Here is a 19,987-nt window from a genome sequence, read left to right as displayed (position 1 = left end):
GTTCGGGGGTGGGGTAATCATGACTGGAATATTGGTGATAAGTGGCTAATACACTCAATTTCGTTTCTAAAAGGGTTTATCTAACGAATTTAATATTAAACACACAGCACATATTTTCCTCGCATGAATATAGCGAAAAGTCAATTATCAGGGGAGAACAGGGAAGCTTGAAGTAAGTGTTGAATTTCCAGTAGAAGTGGCAGAAGCAGGTTCGATATTATCATTTAAAGTTAAATTGGATAGGTATATGGACAGGAGAGGAATGGAGGGTTATAGGCTGAGTGCAGGTCGGTGGGACGAGGTGAGAGTAGCGTTCGGCACGGACTAGAAGGTCAGAGATGGCCTGTTTCCGTACTGTAATTGTTATATGGTTATATAAGTCAATAGCATCATAGCATTTTAAGTCACGTTTGGATATTAAACACACAGCACATATTTACCTCGTATGAACATATAAAATCATTGCAATGCACCAATATCGCTGAATCAGTGGGAGCCCTGGGCTTGTTTCCCTGCAACAAGACGGTGCCATCGAGGGGTGATGGGAAACGGCGATACTCGAAGGGGGTTCCTTATGTCCAGTCTATTCTGCAATTTAGTTTTCGTTGCATTCATTACTGAGATATGTTGGAAATGGAAGCAACGTTTTTGGTGCTTCCGTGGCTATCTCAGGATATTGAGCCTTGACTTTGATCCAGAATGCCAGCAGAGATGTTATGTCAAACAGACGTTTCAGCCCGCCGTCATTTGCAAGCTCGAGGAGTTGATCTCCTTTCCGCGCTGACATGGACGCGTGATGACCTCGCGTGCGTAATGGCTCAACAGTGGGCGTGACAGGGAATAAGGAAAGGTGCAGCTGACTCATATCGCCAAATCATATCGTTTCCTCGCGGCCCGGTAGCGCATGCTTTGCGGGCCAGTACCAGTCTGCGGCCCGGTGGTTGGGGACCGCTGGTCTTAACACGTTAACAGCAGTGTGGTAGAAAATAGCTCCAATCCAAGAACTGTCTACACAGGATAAAACAGCCTGCTTCATCCACATTCCATCTACCAGTCTAAATATTTACTCACTCCACAAATGACCATGGTGTGTACTACCTGCAGGAAGCAGAGAATCATATTTGAACTTCTGGTTTTTTGAACTTTTTGAACTTCTTTTTGCTTTTTGAACTTCTGGCCTCCACATTACAAGAATAGCAGAAGGTTACAGGGATCACCTAGCCCCTCCAAAACACACATGTTCTAGGGCAAATATCACTGCTCCTTCATTGCTGCTGAGTCTAAATGTAGGAACCTGCCGCCCCCACCAAACAGGACCTTTACCACATAGTTTGGATAATATCAAGGATAATATCAAATAGTTTGGATAATATCAAGGAAACTTGGTGAATTAGACACAGCGCCACTGCACGCTCATTTCAAAGGCGAGGCAGATTCCCTCACCCGTTCCAGGATGGTTCACTGGGCCAATTGCACGGTTACCTGTTTGAATGATTTCCGGGGGCTGACGGCTGGGTGCGCGTGGGCCTCCAGCTCGTGCTGCACGGTGCAAAGCCAAGTCTGGCACTGCTGCAGCGTGTCCTGGTGGCTGACGTGCTTCTGGAGCTCGCGTTCCAGACTCTGGTAGAGCTGAGGAGGAAGAGGTGAAACAGAAACAGAGTTAGCCACCCGCAGGTGTGATTGGGGGTCCCCTGCCAGCCCATTCACCAAAGTGACCATTATTAGCTGATTTGCCTGTTGTCCGCAATTCTGTTCACACTTTTACAGGAAGGATGTGGAGACTTTGGAAAAGGTACCAAAGTTTCACCAGGATATATATAAACAAACAAAACAACGTTTTTCCAGACCACAGTGCACACACAAAACATATATCACACACAGCATATACACCATAATGCTATACTATAAATAATTTAATAAAATATAATTCAAACTGCATGTAGTGGGGAGCACAGGAAAACAGTAAACAGCTCGCTGTCCTAGTGACGAGACCTCGGTGGTGGCAGGGTATTCATTAGTCTCACAGACTACGGAAGAAGCTGTTACCCAGTCTGGCAGTCACAGTCCTGATGTTCCTGTACCTGGGTCAGAGAGGTTGTCAAAGGGATGGGTGGTGAGAATCCTCAACAAAGCTTTGGGCCTTCGTCTGCAACGCTCCGGGTAACTGGTACAAATAGTGGGGAGGGAAAGACCAACGATCCTCTCGTAGTTTTTACTGTCCTGTGCAGGGTCTTGCAGTTCGATACCTTGCAGCTCGATACCTTGCAGCTTCCATACCAAACAATGATGCGGCCAGACAGGACACTCTCGATGTGCTTGTGTAGAAACATGTTAGAATGGGGGCACGCCTCACTCTTCTCAGAAAGCACAGACACTGCTGTGTTCTCTTGATCAGTGAGGTGGTGTTGTGGGTCCAGGTTAGATCATCCATTATGTGGACAACAAGGAACTTTGTGCTCTTCACTCTCTCCACGGCACAGCCATCAATGTGCAATGGAGAGTGGTTGACCTGTGTCCACAGTCATCTCTTTTGTCTTGTCCATGTTGCGACTCAGGTTGTTCTCACAGCCAGACACGGTGCATTTTCCTTAGGAAGAGAGGGGGCTTCTCTCAGTGTCACATCATTCAGTTGGTCACACTGTGCATAGAAAGCATTCAGCCTATCAGGAAGGGAGGCACCAGTGGCATTGGTGGACAGGGACAGGGTGGACTTGTAATCAGTTATGGTTTGTATACCTTGCTCCATGCGCTGCACGTCCCTGGTGTCACAAAGGTGTCTGTGGATTTGCTGTACGTACTCATGCTTTGCTTTCATGATGGCGGGGAGAATGCGGGTCTTGCTGACGTTAGAATCATCCTGTCCCCTGATTTGAAAGCTGCATTCCAGTCCCTAAGTGGTGTGTGAACCTCTGCAGCCAGCCACGATTTCTGGTTTGCCATGGCAGTGTAGCGTTTATTCACAGTAACACCCTCTTATTCCACCCACACTTTCCTATTTGGCCAGTCATGGACCCCCACATATTCATCAATGTTGACATGATGATGGTAGGTAGATGCCTCCCTGAATATGCTCCAGTCTGTGATTTCAAAGCAGTCTTGCAGCGCTGAGGTAGCACCTTTTGGCAAGGTCCTGATCTCCCTGTGAACTAGTTCGACTCAAATAACCCGTATGCAGGGATGAGCAAAATGGTCTGAATATCACTGGTGAGAACAGGGTAGCAGCCTTGTAGGTGCCACGAATGGTGGTGTAAACCAGGTCTAATAGATTCTCTCCTCTGGCTACAAAGTTGACATGCTGGTAGAAATTTGGTAGAACTGTTCTTCAATTGATATGGTTGAAGTCACCAGTAACAATGAAAACACCATTGGGGTGAGTGGCTTCGAGGCCACAGATGGCGCTGTAGAGCTCCTGCAGCACTTCCCCAGCACTAGCACAGGAGAGAATGTAAACAGCAATAATCACAATGGCAGTGAACTCCCTCAGTAAGTTGAAGGCGTACCACTTCACCGTTTAAAAACTATCTGCGGTGAGCGATGGACCATTACTACCGAGGTATTCACATACATACCAGACACAGGGGTCTTGCTAGAGGTCCCCCCCCAAAGGGAGATTAGACCTTTTAGCTAGAAGGCTGAGTTTGCAATGGTATCCTGAAGCCATGTTTCTTTCAGGACAAGTGTGCGACAGTCTCTCATCTCCTGCTGGTTAAGACACAGACGGGGGTAATCAAGCAAATAAACACTAGCAAGTAGAATTGATGTCAGTGTGGGTCTGCAGGGATCCACTTTAAGTCTCACTTTAACACCAGTGTGCTCACCAGGCTTCTGCATTCAAGCACATCGGTTCTGACAACCACCAAACCACTTCCCAAAGTAGTTGTAGTAGGCCGTGGCAGGGAGAGAACGCCCAATCCCCACTTTAGTCTCTAACTACACAGCACCTTCCTTATTCTGTACACTAGCAAGTTAGACTTGCAGATTTTAGTTTTCTTTATGTTTAACAGTGTTTTTTGATCATAGGATGGCTGAACAGGATAAGAAATATCATCACAGCACATACACACACAGACACAGAAGGCTGCAGGAACTCAGCAGGTCAGGCAGCACCTATGGAAATGAACAAACAATCGACATTTCAGGCCAGCTCCCTTCTTCAGGAAGGAAATTTCACCGTTGGTAGGAACTGGAGAGGCTGCTGCGAATATGTGCGCTGCCATCTTGTAGAACGAAGGAGAGGCTGGATAATCATGTCAGCGTTGGAGGCGGAGGGAAGACTTGGCAGGTGTTTATAGAACTTTGAGAGGCATAGAACTTTGAGGGGCATAGATAGAGTAACCAATCAAAATCCTTTTCCTAGGGTAGAAATGTCAAATATAAGAGAGCATGCATTTAAGAGAGAGAATGAGTAAAGGCGATATGCAGGGTGGGTTTTATTTTCCACACAGAGCAATAATTGGCTGGAATAGGCTGCTGCAGGCAGTGGAGGAAGCAGATTCAATAGTGGCATTTAAGAGGCTTTTAGATAGACGCATGAATATGCAGGAATTGAGGGATATAGATCACGTGCGGAAAGAAGAGATTTAATTAATTTTGCATTATGTTCAGCACAGACATCATGGTCCCAAGGTCCTGTTCTGAGCTCTGCTGTTCTATGCTGTAAGCAGAACAGAGAAAGGGCTATAATTTGTAACATAGTCCCCCCCTGCTCTCCTTCCCCACACTACCCCATCCCAAAATGGTTTGCTTTGAAAGGGAGTATCAGGGGAAGAATGATTCCACAAGGATCAGGAAGAGTCACTGACAGGAGGCAACATTGAAGAAATGAACACAAACAAGTTCAGATGAGTGTGGTGGGTGTTTACCCTCTGAGCCGTGCTACAGATGGCGGAGTAGCTGTCCCGGATCCCCTGCAGGTGACCTTGGACCTGGTGCTTAAACTTCCCTTGAAGCTCCTCAGCACAGTTGGCGATCAGGCTGTCTCCTTTGCTTTTCAAGCTTGCTAAGGCATGTTCAAAACCTGCTATCTCTTCCATGATTGGCTGTTGAGAGAGAGCAGAGTGGAACACCAAGTCAACTGGGAGATACAGTATAAAGTACACAAAGGCAATCGAGCTTCAAATAGAAACCCAGCGGCAGTGAACCATTTTTGCTGCCATCCCATTTCAGTTAGACTTGAGAGTGTTTTAATTCCATTTTCCTGCCTATTTTTACTCATTGGATATCAGTGGCACTGACATGATTGATGATTATTGCCACCCAAATTACCTTCAAGATGTTGGCAGTGAGCCAGCTTGCTGAACCTCAGCAACCAGGACAACATTATGTCCAATAATGTTGTTTGATACATTATTCATGAGCCTTGATCCAATGGTGGAGAAGAAACAGTGAAATAGGTAGATGTGTGACCGAGGGGAAGGTACGGATTTTTGTGTTCCCGTATGCCTGCCCCACCCAAGAGACAGAGATTGTGTGCAGGGAAATGCTGTCAGTGACACCTCCGCAATTACTGCGGTGCATCTTTAGATAGCACACACTAAAGAAAAGTGGAGAGATGGCGTATGTCCACTGTGAAGGACCTGGTGCTGGGCTGCAGGGTACCACTGGATTTCCTAAATTACAGTCACTCACTTTCTTTAGCACTACACTCAAACCCTGACGTGTTTCGTAGATCATACAAAGGCTTTGGAGACCCAGGAGGCAAGTCACTACTAGAAAATGTGTGGATTCTGAACCCCTCTTGTACCCAGACTGTTTATGCTGTTGGTCAGTGACATTTCTGACTAGCAGTGGCAATGAGAGAGTGAGTCTGAGTGTATCTTTGACTGACGGGGGGGTGGGCAGAGATAGTTATGGCCTGGCATGCACAATCACATTTGCCACTTAACAGCCAAAGCCTGCAATTTATCCAGATCTAGTTGGAATTTCCTAGGCGTAAATCTTGGCCCAGAAACTCATAACTTTGCCTAATATTCTGTTTTCAACAGATAAAACCTGTGAGGAGACACAGTTCCAGCTTCCCACCATTGTCTAAGTAACCAAGTGGCTACAGAGCTCAGCTCTAGACTGTCACACCACTTGCTTTAACCCTCTCTAAACCCATACTTACATTTTACACCTAGGTCTTCTGTACTCAGCCAGATACAAAGAACAGAGAGGGGCACAAGCGGCCTCTCAAGCCTGCACCTAGCACAATTTTGTTACTGTTTCTCTACAGAGAGTGGTCTACTCAGCCAGTTGTGTAATGGGTACAGCCAGCTCTCCTCCCCATCGAGGGCATCTATAGAGAGGCGATGTCTCAGGAAGGTGACATCCATCATCCTCTTCTCATTGGTGCCCTCAGCCGGCAAGTACAGGGTCCTGAAGACCCACATCTCAAGGTTCAACAGCAGCTTCTTCCCCACTGCCATCAGGTTCCTGACTTGAAAAACCCTAATATTACCTCGGACTATATTTCCCTCGTTACACTAATGTCGTTATGTTTATTTTCATTTATGTTGTTGTGTAAACTAGCTATAAATTATGTTAATTTAAGTTTATCTAATCTGTGCTTGTCCTATTTGCATAATGCTAATTCACTTGGCACTTACACCCCGGGTATGTATGAATAAATTTGAACTTCCTTTTAACTAACTCAATGTACTTGTATGGAATGATCTGTATGAATAGCAACGCAAACAAACCTTTTCACTACATGTGACAATGATACACTAGTTACCAATTACCACACACCTTGTGCCTCGCCAAGTGCTGGGTTGCCATCTCCAGGTTGGTGCTCTGGGTGGTGTCGTGGGCCACCAGTCTGGTGGAGATCTGTAGCAGCCACTTTTCTACCTCCTGCAGGTTGCTGTGATAATCCTCATGCTCCCTCAGTTTCTCTTCCAGATTCTGCATGCAGACCTTTGGTGGAGAGAGACGGAACAGCGTAACATTGGTCGCCATATCTTGAACAGTGGGTGAGAAATATTAAATTCTATAAATACAAGGGATTCTGCAGACGCTGGAAATCTAGAATAACATGCACAAAATGCTGGAGGAACTCAGCAGGTCAGGCAGCATCTATGGAGAGAAATAAAGAGTTGATGGTTCATGCCGAGATCCTTTAAATTCTATACCTAGTGTCTGGACATCGTAGACAAGCTTGTCTTGAATAGATGCTAATACAACTACATATGGAACTGGGTCACTTCAGAGTGCACTGAATGGGACGATGGAATCTTACAGAGATCCAATCAATTCCTATACGGCTATCGATGCGTTAGTGAAGAGACTGAAAGAGGTCAAGTACTGAGGCCTGGAGCTTTTCCCCAGCTCTGGGACCATTATTACTGACCATAGTATCTTCATCCTCACAGAAGGGTCCTTATCTTTATCCTGGGTTCTTCATCTTGACTGCTGGAGCCAACCACTTGTTCTGGGCATCTTACTCTGGCACCTATGCTGGGTCATGGTAGGAATTATGAGAGCCAAGTGCCCCAAAGTAGAGACAAAGCTCCAGAGTCAGGGTGTGAACACCACTGTCAGGGGATTAGTGATCCTGAGCAGCAGATTCAGCTCCGGATGCCTTCTCTCCAAGGAAAAGCACTGTCTCCCATACACTGACCAAAGAATTCTTACTTTAACCCTGTGATTCTTAAATTATAATTTTGAATCTGTACCCACCCTGCCCTGGGCTCCTCACCCTGACTCCAGGTTAATCAATCTGATCCCAGAGTCCCCACCAATCAGCCTATAAAGCACACCCATTCCTAAAGAGCCCAATACCCGGAGTACCCTGGCCCTGTACCTGGAGTACGTAACCAAGGCCATTGCCCTAACTCCATGGTAATCAATCCAAGCCTGGAGCAATCTCCAACCCTCTGACTCTGGCGTTCCTACCCTAACACTGAAGCTTTCTCTGCACCTCGGGGCACCTCGCTCAAGTCAAGACGAGTGTATTGTCCCATGCACAAGTGTGGTAAGGTACAGGGCGGCGAGGTAGTGTAGCAGTTAGCATAATGCTGTTACAGCACCAACGACCCAGGTTCAATTCCCAGCACTATCTGTAAGGAGTTTGTACGTTCTCCCCATGACCACATGGGTTTCCTCCAGGTGCCCTGGTTTCCTCCCACACTCCAAAGACATACAGATTGGTTGGTTATCTGGTCACATGGATGTAATTAGGTGGTGCGGGGTTCGTTGGGCTGTTAGGGCCTGCAGCCGTGCTGTAACTCGAAATAAGTAAATCACAGACGTGTAGGTTCAGGCAACGCATGGACTATCAATTATCCAAGATATTGAAGAAGGGAGGGGGAAAACATGCAATACAAAACATTATTGCCAAAATAAAATCAGAGACAAGTCCAAGAATGTGATTGTAGTGGATGGGTTGGTTCTGTAGTGTTCCATTGCTGAGGAAAGATTAGGGTTACTCAGGTCTGCAGAAGAACTGAACGGTTGAAGGGAGGTAGTGTTTCCTGAACCTGCATGGTGTGGAGTTTCAGGCTTCTACACCTCTTGCTTGATGGAAGCCCTTCGAATTCATACCCCTGACCATGAGTAATCTCTCCAGTCCGCAGGTCCTGACCGTGACCTTGAGCAACATACAGACCCTGAGGTTTTTGAGCGGTCCTGAAAGTGGGTCCTCACCTTGACCCTCATACCTCATGTCCCCTACACTGACTATAAGACAGTAAAGACCCAGTTTGACAGGACTCATTATTACCCCAGGCTGTACTAAGACCCTGAGGTGCATGGCTGTGCTCGGGAGCCTCGCTCTGATCATGTGTCTATCACACCCAGCCTCACCTTAGGTTCAATGCAACTCTCATTCTCAATGTGAGGCACTTATCCCAACCTCGGGATCTTTACCTTGACTCTGCTGCCTCTTACCCTGTTCTTGGAGCTTATACCTGACCCTCAGTCTCTCATCCTGAGCCCAGACCCTGAACCAATATCCCAACTCTGAGACCTTCACAGCAACCCTGGTTCACTTACTGTCACCGTGGAGCACAGCTCCTGATAGTTGGACAGCAGTTTCTTCAGGTTGTCACTGACGATGGGGTCGTGAATCAGCTCAAAGACTGCCTCGCCTTTCTCGATCACCAACCTTATGCCCGGCTCGTGAGACACAATCGTCTGCTGGATGGCCTGAAGCAGGGAAAAGAGGGTTACTTAGAGCATGGCATGGCCACAGTCTTGTTCTGAGATTAAATATTATTAGACTATCAGAAGAAAACAATTGTCTTATCTATTGAGCAAAATGTGTCAGAAGGATATTTTCAGAGAAGTTGATTACCATTAAGAGCACTAGGGTTTACTTCTTTCATCTGATTTCCACTATAGCAGGTTCAGATTGAGGGTATTCAGCATGGAATTCAATTTTCTCGGGGCATTTTGGAGAAATGTTGGAACCTGGCCCATCTTGAATCTCCCTCACTCCACCTCTGGTGGCCTTAGCTTCAGTAGACCTGGTTCTGAAACAGCAGTGAGGCTATGCTGCTCGGCGCAGAGCTCTGACTGAGAAGCTGAGAGTCCGCTCAGTCAAGTAATGGTAAATGATCAGCTCACCGATAAGCAGCTTCTCCTTGGGGCTCGTTTACAGCTCTAAACGTTCCCAGGCCCACACAAAAGTCTGTGAAGTTCATGGCGACAGACAGCTGTGGAGGCCAGGTCACCAGGTATATGTAAGGCAGAGATAGATAGGTTCTTGATTGGTAATGGGGGTTAATGGTTACAGGGAGAAAACAGGAGAATGGGGCCGGGAAATAAAATCATCCATGATTGAACGACGGAGCAGATCTGAAAGACAGATTAGCCTAATTCTCCTCCTATATCTTATGTTCTTCTGGCCTGTCTGTTCTTCAGTTCACCAACAACAGACAGGAAACCATATCCAATTCCAGACATCCCACATTAGGAAGGATGTCATAATGAGGATGAGCAGCCTCAGTTACACAGGCATGCTGGAGATACTACGCTTTGGTCTGAGGAGTTAGGCAGGAAGATCATTGGGATATTCATAATTATGAGGATTTTAGTAGAGCAGCTCAGGAAAACTATTTCCATTGCTTTTATGGACCACCCATAGTCTAATTAAGTGGTGGTATGGATCAAGAATCTGAATGGACTGGACTTTTTCTGTGATCCACTAGCCAAAGCACTTCACCAGAGGACATAGTCTTAACCTAATTAATTACATTTTTATAATAATTAGTCAAAAATACTTTAATGTCAGATAGTCCCAAAGGATTATATATCTCTTCATAAATCTCTTCCAATTTACGAAGTGGAATTCTGGGAAAGGAAACTGGTTTTTATTACTTACCCAGTTTGCTCCACTTTCCTTACCTTGTATTTGGCCAGCTGGGCTTTCTTCTCATACAGTTCCACTTTTGGTTCCACCGGGATCTGCAAGATCGCCTGATACTCTGCCAGCCACTTGGTTTGGCTCTGGTACTTGTCTAGGAACTCCTTCGTGAGGGACAGACATTTCTCAAGGTTTCCACGTTCTCTCCTGATGGAGCAGGTTAGCTCATTCAGTTGGCTAATGTGGCTGTCCATCGCCTGGCGGAGACACTGAGCTCCCACAGCATCCAGGCACGCGATGGCTTTCTCGCTCTTCTCCAGAATCATCTTGAGCAGAGTGTTCCCCGTGTCAATGTCACTATGCAGAGTCTGGAAAGAAAAGAACGTCTCTGAAAAGCAAAGTCAATACAAGAGACCAAAAATGCCTACAGTAAAAGACCATGTACACTTCTGGGTTACACCACTTTAAGGGTGTTGAACTGTTCTTTTAAACTCTTCATTATGCTTTGGCTCAAGAGGTCTAGTTAACACTAACTAATTAGTTTCACAACTGGAGCCACAGAGCACTACAACATAGAAAGAGGCCCTTTGGCCCATCAAGTGTGTGCCATTCTAGTTTTGTACCACCTACCTGCACCCTGATCATGGCCCTTCATAACCCTCTCATCCATGTACCTATCCAAATTTCACATGAATGGTACAACTGAGCCGACATCTACCACTTCTGCTGGCAGCACATTCCATCCTCTGACTGAAGTAGTTCCCCCTCAGATTCCTTTTAAATATTTTACCTTTCACCCTAAAGCAACGACTTCTAGTTCTGGTCTCATCCAGCCTGAGGGCGAAAAGCTTGTATGCATTCACCCTATCTACACTTCTCCTAGTTTTGTATACCTTTATAAGATCTCCCGTCATTCTTGTCAGGAAATGTAGAAGGGGTTTGACCCAAACATAGAGCAGTGAGGACTTAAGCGGTCAGTAAACAGTAACTTTAATAATAATCTGCAAAATAACAAGCCATGAAGGGCCACAAAAGAAGAGCCACAGAAAATTCAGGGTCCATCGTGCACCAGGATGGCCAGAGAGGGGTGAGGAGTAATGTTCCCTCTAATTTGTAATGAGCAGTGTGCACAAAAATCTTGTGTTGTGCAATTGTTAGACCAGTGACAACAATGTGTGCACGCTGAATAATTTCCTCAGTAAAAACAGTATAAATAAGCCCATTCTAAAATCTGCAGACAACTCATCGCAAACTCCATGTTGTCAACACTGTCTGATCAGAAACCGGAAAAGGAAATGTGATTGTGTACAATCATGAAGTTGAGTCGAACTGTTGTGACAAAGCGTCTGCCTTAGCGTTCTTAGAGCCAACTGGGTAGGAGATGGTGAAGCTGAATCGCTCAAAGGGGAGAGCCCAGCGAACCTGCAGTGGGTTGAATTGGTGGGTCTGTTGAACGGATATGAGGTTCTGTTGGGGGTCAGTCCAGATCAGGAAGCGCTCGGTCTTTCCCATCAGCCAATATCTCCATTTTTCCAAGGCCATTTGATGGCAAGTAGCTCCTTGTCTCCTAGTCCATAACAACGCTTTGCAGAGTTGAACTTGCACGAAAAGGCAAAAGGGTGTGTCTTCCATCCAGTCTTCACAAGGAAAGGATGGCCCCAGCGCCCACCTCAGATGTGTCCACCTCTACCACAAAATGTCCGGAGGCATTCGGATGGTGGAGAATGGGAGCGGCAACGAAGCACCTCTGAACTCCCCTAAAGAGTGGTCTGGAAGAAGATAGCGCCAGTGAACAACACTACCAAAGGCAACATCCTCAAGACAGGTCAAGAAGCAACCCCTCTCAGTCCTTTTATGTGCTTTTCTTATTTCGGATGTGGTTCTGCCATTGTTGGAGCCCCTTATCTACATTCTGGTGGTGAGTTTTTGGGCCGATGGGGCGACCTAGCGCTCTGCTGTCTCCGAGAGGGTTCCATAAGGCTGTGAGCGAAATGTGTGGCCTGGAGTCAGGATTCGAGCCCATGATTGACTCTGCCTCTCGCCGTTCTCGTTGATTAAAGCACTAGGGAAGATTGAAATCTTCAAGATGGGTGCAGGTACGAGTGAGTTTTCAGTGCAGTCTACCAGCATCTCACTCACTGCTCCCAAGGGAAGGCCCTTGTGTTCAAACGATCTCTCTCCCTCCCTCTCTCTCTCCATCGATGCTGTCGGAGGATGGTGCCGGAACAAGGTTTAATCGACGAGGTTTGTAGATTGGACTCTAATTCGAGTCCTATTTTCTGGTCGCTCCTTTTCTTGTTGCTACTTTTGAGTGAGTTTTGACTCGGGGGCAGTCTGTAGATAACGAACACTGAGCTGAACTGAAATATGCCTTTTGATCTTTCCGTGTTTTTGTTCGTTTTGTTGCTGTTTACGCGATTTGTTTTTTTGTGCGTGGGGGGGGGAGGAGGAGTTGAACACATTGGTTCCATGGTTCTTCTTCGTTCAGTGGCTGTCTGTGGGGAAGACAAATCTCAGGGTTGTATACTGCATACATACCGTGATAATAAATGTACTTCGACTCCGTGGAGGTAGGTGACTTTGAGAAGGAGGTGAGGGGAGCAGCAATTGGGCTGTAGTTCCTGTTGAAATGGTGGTAGAAGCTCAAGAAGGCAGAGAAACACATACCTACGTACCATGTCTCAGGTGATCTCGTTAATGAAGACTTGGGGAACGGCTGGACTGGTGCAGAGTCCAAAGGGCGTCACTGAGTATTCATAGTGGCCAATGGGGCTGTTATGAATGCTGCCTTCCACTCAGCTCCCAGTGCATGCTGATCATATTGTACGTGCTCCATAGGTCCTGTTTGGTGAAGATCTGGGCCCCGCGGAATGTTTCCAATGTGCTATCCATTGAAGGGAGAGGGTAGCTGTTCATTATAGTGATTTTGTTGAGTCCACAGTGGTCGATGCAGAGACGAAGACCCATCTTTTATTTTGACAAAGAAGAATCCTTCGCCGGCTGGGGACTGGGATGGCCCAACGAAGCTGTACTGCTGCACAACTTCTGTGACATAGTCATTCATGGCTTGGGTCGCAGGAGGGGAGAAGGAGAACAGACCACCTCAGGTAGGGGTGATGCCTGGGAGGAGGTTGATCGCACAGTCATGGTGTGTGTGAGGTGGCAGCTTTCTGGCCTTCGTCTCACTGAAGGCGAAGGCTAAGTCATGGTATTCCTGTGGGAGTTTGGTGAGGTTGAGGGATTCCTCCGTCTCTGCGGATTTATGGAGTGAAGTCAACTGAGATTGAAGGTAGGTAGTGTGGCAGATGAGTCCCTGGCTCAGCAGTGAACCAAATGACCAGGCAAAGTGAGTGGAGAGTTGGGGTCACCCAAGATGAGAGGGGTGCCGGGTGAGCTGATCAGGAGGAATGGGATGGACTTGCAGTGCTCTCTGATGCTCATGTGCACAGGCCATGAGCATGTTTTGACCATCCCAGACCACAAGGGATGTCCGTCAATGGCCATGATACAAAAGGGGTGAGAGAGAGACTTTGTAGGGAGTCCGGTCCAGAAAGCTGCCTGCTGCCGGAATCTACCAGAGCCTCCTGTGTGTGTGGAATCATCAGGCTGTGGAGGAGGACAGACAGAATGAGCCAGACTATGATGCTGGAATGAGGGGCTGGAGCTTACCACATAGAAGGCCCCCTGTCTCTACCTGGTGGTGCCTTTCTCCTGGACACACCGGGCATGTGATATGTGGGTGATCCGGCGGCGGGTGAAGTGTTTCTGGGAATGGAACTGTGGTTCTGGCTGATGGTCTGGAGGGATGTTCTATAAAACACTTGTTAATTCGGAGGGCCAGAGTAATGAGGTATTCGATGTCAGTGAGCATCTCCTGGTAAACAGCTCATCTTTCAAACGCTCCAAGAGACTGTCATGGTAACGGGCCAGCAGCACCCCTGGATTCCAGCCACTCTGCACTGTGAGACTCCTGAATTCCACGGTGCAATCAGTCACGGAGCACCAGCCTTGATGCAGGCTAAGTATCTGATCCGCTGCTCCTCCCCCCCAACCTTTCTCTTCCCAGATGTTTGACAACACAGTGCATCTCAGCGGAGAAATCCCCATATTTGTTGCAAATGGTGGTTTTATTGTCCCATTTAGTGGCAGCCCAGGTCAGAGCTCGCCCAGTCAGGAGAAAGATGACGAAGGCAACCTTGGCTCGATCTGTAGAATACAGAGATGGCTGGAACTCAAAGTGTAAGCCGCACTGGGACAGGAAGTCGCAGTATCAGGCTGGGTCTTGTTGAAGTGTTTGGGCACGAGAATCCGGAACTCAGGAGGGAGGAGGTGGACTGTCACGGGGACGCTGTATCGAGACGGAGAGTGACCAGCAGATGATCAATGGTTTCCTTCTGCTCCTGGATTGGGTGCTCATGTCAACAGATGAATTCCTTTAGGTGAGCAAACTCTGCTGGGTCAATCAATGGTTCACACATCCTGTCAGGAAATGTAATGGAAACTAGACCTAAACGCAGAGCAGCGGAGACAACTTGGCAGTGAGCAATAACTTTAATAATAAATTGCAAAATAATAAGCCAAGAGGGGTCACAGAATAAATGAGAATGGATACGTAACATGACAAGGCAACAAGGTAACTGAAGGCTAGGAGCAACTAGTTGAAGCTAATTGGTTCGATGGGTGAACAAGGACGGTAGATGAGAGCTGGGTTTAAATAGGCTGCAGGTGATTAGTGGGAAATGAGTGCCGGGGGACTCCTGTTAGCTGGCTGGAGACTGGGATGTGACTGCTTGTACGGGCCTGAGAATAATCTTACACTCCAAGGAATACAATCATAACCTATTCAACCTTCCTCTGTAACTCAGGTGCTCAAGTCTGAGCAACATCAGTGTAAATTTTCTCCGAACTCTTGCAAACTTATTAATATCTTTCCTGTAGGTAAGTGACGAGAACTACACATAATGATCTAAATTTGGCCTCACCAACTATTAGTGATTGTGTAGAATAGAAAGGGCCACATGAATCCCACTTAGTCCACATGTCTTCCCAAAACCATTAAGGTTTCCATCACAGAGTAAAGGCTATATTCATGTTGTGAGGGGAACATCGTTTCTTCCCATTGTCCTGCTCCAGTCTCCAAACTAATGTAATTATACGGATCTGCCTTAGTACAGAAGTAATTCATTGCCAATAACACAGCCCCAAGTCTCCCTGCCTATTTGCTTGGAAAGGGTGTCACACTAATCAGGGACTGGGCTTTGGAAAGATAAGTTCCGCTGCAAAAAAATTCTGCAGGTATGAAGGTAGGTTACGTATTTGGTTGGGATCTGGGGGATTAGAGCTGCAACAGAGATCAGTTAGGATCTAGGCAATAAGGAAGAATGACAATATGGAGGGCTAGACATCAACTCTTTGTGGAGATGGAATTGAGGATTTAGGGTTGGGGAATCAGCATTCATGGGAGGTGGGGTGTTTGAGGAATTGGAGCCATGGTTCTTTGAGGAGTTGGGATCAAGCATAGGGAGGGGTACTAGGGTAGTCAGGGAGTTGACTGGTAGAGTTCATAATGAGTGGATGGCTGTGGGGATGTTAATAGCTGATGGACAGATATTATAGTTGATTTCAAGCCATTTGGATCCAAATTTGATGCGGGGCCTTTAAAAGACAATGGTGCTCCTGGCACAACATGGACTCATGTTGCACAGGAAATTGTGTTACGGTGATGCATATCCAATGAGGAATTAGCATCAAGTGTAAGTGGCACTGACATCAGGAATACCCCGCTGAATTCCAGGGAAATGCAAAATGACCGGATAATCATCGTTTCTGTATTTCACTCCAGGAAAAGTGAAGAAATAAACCAGACTGTGTGATCTGATTATTATGCAACAAAAAGATAGATAGTATAAATTATGTGCACAATGATCACATAGTTTTCCATGGAATTTCCATTCACTGGAAAGCAGGACAGACTTTCCCTGTCTTTGGGTATTACTTTTTTAACATGCGTTTGCTTAGTAGGCAGCCACACTCTGCAATCACTGATAAGTAACATCACCTTGCATGCAAACCTCCAAGGGGATTTACAACCAACCCATACCTCCTGTCCAACCTCAAGCTCTTACCTCAAACTTTTTGATCTTGCTTTCCATGGCAACTTTGTCCACTACGTTCAAAGCCACCGCCAGATTTTTAAAGTTCTTCTGTGCAGCCCTGAGCCAGTCTGTGTAGGTGCTCAGTGCTGAATCAGCTTCCTCCAAGGCTCGCAATTCTTCCCTCAGTAGCTTGGCCTGGTCCTATGAGAAGAAGCATGTCCATCAGAGTAAAAGATAACATCAGAGCAGGGACAGTGCATATTCAACCTGCTTATGCTCGTTTCTATTATTACACCCCGGATCTAGGGGCCTGAGCTCTAAATCCCACAGCCCACAGAACTAGTGACACGTTGCTGCATCATCTATGGAAGCTGGAGGAAGTTGTGGAAATTATCGGGCAATTGGACAGCTTCTATACACTCGGTGAATTCACCCATATCTGCCAGAAACTGTAAAAATGATTTCGTGTCAAAGTAAAGCAGCAGACTTCTGTGAATGAGTTTTAAAGGGATTTGCATATCCCCAACCCCACCCTCCAGCATTTGTTCCTCTTAGATTTAGACCCTCCTTCTGCTTGATTTGATTCCCGAGATTTGGTCCACATAGATTTGGATTCCCCGAACACTTGCTCACCTAGTTTTACATCTTATTCATCCCTATCTATTAATTTGATTTCTCCACACATGGATACCCACAGATTCGGAGACTTGTTAACTTTGGTAGTTAATGTTTGGATCTTCCCAGATTTTAAATGTCTCTGATTTGGCCAACTTCCAGTCTTGGCTTGATGGCTTTAAAGAGCAGAGACTAAGAATTTTCCCATTGGGAGCCAGGGAAAACCAACAGCAAAATAATCCATTGAGCTGCTTTCACTTCTCTTGCATGCAGAGCTCATAAACGAGATTGAATCAGAGAATTCTCCAGTACAGAAACATGGCAATTAGCCTATGAATTAGATGAATCACCCAGTCTAACATCACTCTTGTAATCTACCTTCATACCTTTAATATCCAAACCAGCCTCATCTCATGACATTGCTTATTCCTCATATCCTTTAGTATTCAACTCAGTCCAATAATACTCTCTTACTCACTCCTCATGACCACTAATATACCATTGTATCTAATCCTTGCTCCTTGCTTTCATGCTCGTTCACATTGTACGCTCTTCTTACTCAAATTATTATACAGTTCAGTTTTAAAAGAGTTATGGACTCCGCTGCATTAAATTTGTTGCAAGAATTCCATTTTCAAACTATTTTTGGTTTAAAATGAAACCTCATCTTCCATTTCCTCCAATTCTTATTACTGACTGCTCTACAATGTCCTCTGATAATCATCTCATTTTCCTGTGGAAACTTTATTTTTCCACACACTTTGTTGTGTTGAAAACTCGAACAGCTGACATGTGCCTTGCTCTGCTTGTGTCAAATCCCTAGCCCCTCAAATCTTCAAGTCTTTCTCCAAAAATATAATCCCCGCACCTCTGCAGCCACTCAGCAAACTTTCCGCAGTATGACTAGCATTGGTAGCCTGTCTTCTCAAAAGAACAATGATGTTCAAACTGGGCAATGTAGAATTACTCTCTATATACACATGACTGTGTGGCTAGGCATAGCTCAAGTACCATCTATAAATTTGCTGACGATACAACTATTGTTGGTAGAATCTCAGGTGGTGACAAGAGGGCGTACAGGAGTGAGATATGTAACAACATGGCACTCAATGTCAGTAAGACGAAAGTGCTGATTGTAGACTTCAGGAAAGGTAAGACGAAGGAACACATACCAATCCTCATAGAGGGATCAGAAGTGGAGAGAGTGAGCAGTTTCAAGTTCCTGGGTGTCAAGATCTCTGAGGATCTAACCTGGTCCCAACGTATTGATGTAGTCATGAAGAAAGCAAGACAGCGGCTACACTTCATGAGGAGTTTGAAGAGATTTGGCATGTCAACAAATACACTCAAAAACTTCTATAGATGTACCATGGAGAGCATTCTGACAGGCTGTCTAGTATGGGGGTGAGGGGCTACTGCACAGGACTGAAAGAAGCTGCAGAGGGTTGTAAATCTAGTCAGCTCCATCTTGGGTACTAGCCTACAAAGTACCCAGGACATCCTCAGGTGGCGCTGTCTCAGAAAGGCAGCGTCCATTATTAAGGACTTCCAGCACCAAGGGCATGCCCTTTTCTCACTGTTACCATCAGGTAGGAGGTACGGAAGCCTGAAGGCACACATTCAGAGATTCAGGAACAGCTTCTTCCCCTCTGCCATCTGATTCCTAATTGGACATTGAACCCTTGGACACTACCTCACTTTTTAAAAATATACAGTTGTTCTATCTTTTGCACATTTTTTAACCTATTCAACATACGCACACTGTAATTAATTTACTTTTTTTTTCCTCTTCTATATTATGTATTGCATTGAACTGCTGCTGCTAAGTTAACCAATTTCATGTCACATGCCGGTGATAATAAACCTAATTCTGATTCTGAATAATAACACTGAGTTCTTCTAAAAGTGCTGAGGGTGATATCAACTTGTTAAGAGAAACAAAAAAACATCATGCTGGCACACTCATTATTACCACTGTTCAGAGCTCCAGTGACAGGGGTTCGATCCCATCCTCAGGTGCTGACAACGTGGAATTCTCTGTGACTGGACGGGTTTCTTCTGGGTACTACAGGTTCGTCTTACATGACGGTGGGTTAATTGTCAACTGTGAATTATGCTTCAGAATGGAGTAATAGCAAAATGAACAAAGGGGAGTTGAGGTGCGACGTCAGAAAGAATAAGTGACAGATAAACAGGGCAATAAGGCAAAGAGACTCATTTAATTGCTTCCCAAGAGTTAGCATGGACCTGATGAGCCAAATGGCCTGCTGTGTTGTTATAGGGCTATTAGGACTCTTGCCCTGTTAGCTACTTACCACCACATGCAGCAGAACGCCCTGGTATCTGGTAGCCAGCTGAGTAGCTTGACTTCCCACACTGCTGTTGATGTGACTCTCCTCCAGCACTTGGTGAGCAAGCAATCCAACCCCTTCCACTTCATCCTTCCGGGTTAGGATTTCTTCATTCCATTTCTAATGACACAGAAGGAAAAGAAATGAATAATCCAAACTTTATAACATTAACATAAAACTACTCATGTGGGAAATTGAGAATATTACAAATGGGGAACCTCCATGTTCTCAAGTGCAAAACTACAGTACTTTCTGATTTATATACGGATTATCACTTAGTCAGAACTTGCCTTATCCTCTCAGCTACTAAAGTTTTATTGAAAACTTGGCAGAAAATATATGGAAACACTCACAGAGTGGATTTAAAACATGATCTTATTCATGGTTGCTAGAACAGCAGAGACAATCTGCTTGGGAGATAATTATCAACAGGAGATGAATATGCAGTGTGTGAGGAAGGGGGGTTGAGAGTGTGAATAGCGGGAGAGGGGAGAGATGAGGTAGAGGGAGGTGAGAGTGGGAGAGAAAGAGAGGGAGAAGGGAAGGGGAGAGAGGGGGAGAGAGGGAGAGGGGGAGAGAGAGGGGGAGAGGGGGAGAGAGAGGGGGAGAGAGAGAGGGAGAGGGGGAGGGGAAAGGGGAGG

General features: G+C 46.0%; 1 protein-coding gene across 9 annotated transcripts in view; it reads right to left on the bottom strand.

Annotated features, from left to right (window-relative positions):
* Positions 1 to 19,987, bottom strand: part of syne1b (spectrin repeat containing, nuclear envelope 1b) — a 500,086-nt gene that overhangs the window by 207,034 nt on the left and 273,065 nt on the right. For all 9 annotated transcript variants that reach the window (XM_072265605.1, XM_072265607.1, XM_072265609.1 and 6 more), the window contains 7 exons: positions 19,311 to 19,466; positions 16,411 to 16,581; positions 10,327 to 10,653; positions 8,974 to 9,126; positions 6,730 to 6,897; positions 4,863 to 5,039; positions 1,483 to 1,629 (listed from right to left, as the gene is read on the bottom strand). In XM_072265605.1, the coding sequence (XP_072121706.1) occupies positions 1,483 to 1,629; positions 4,863 to 5,039; positions 6,730 to 6,897; positions 8,974 to 9,126; positions 10,327 to 10,653; positions 16,411 to 16,581; positions 19,311 to 19,466 (1,299 nt within the window). The remainder of the gene's footprint in view (positions 1 to 1,482; positions 1,630 to 4,862; positions 5,040 to 6,729; positions 6,898 to 8,973; positions 9,127 to 10,326; positions 10,654 to 16,410; positions 16,582 to 19,310; positions 19,467 to 19,987) is intronic.

Source organism: Mobula birostris, chromosome 8, assembly GCF_030028105.1.
Source record: "Mobula birostris isolate sMobBir1 chromosome 8, sMobBir1.hap1, whole genome shotgun sequence".
In the NCBI taxonomy this organism is placed as follows: Eukaryota; Metazoa; Chordata; class Chondrichthyes; order Myliobatiformes; family Myliobatidae; genus Mobula; species Mobula birostris.
This window is presented reverse-complemented; position numbering and strand designations above follow the sequence as displayed.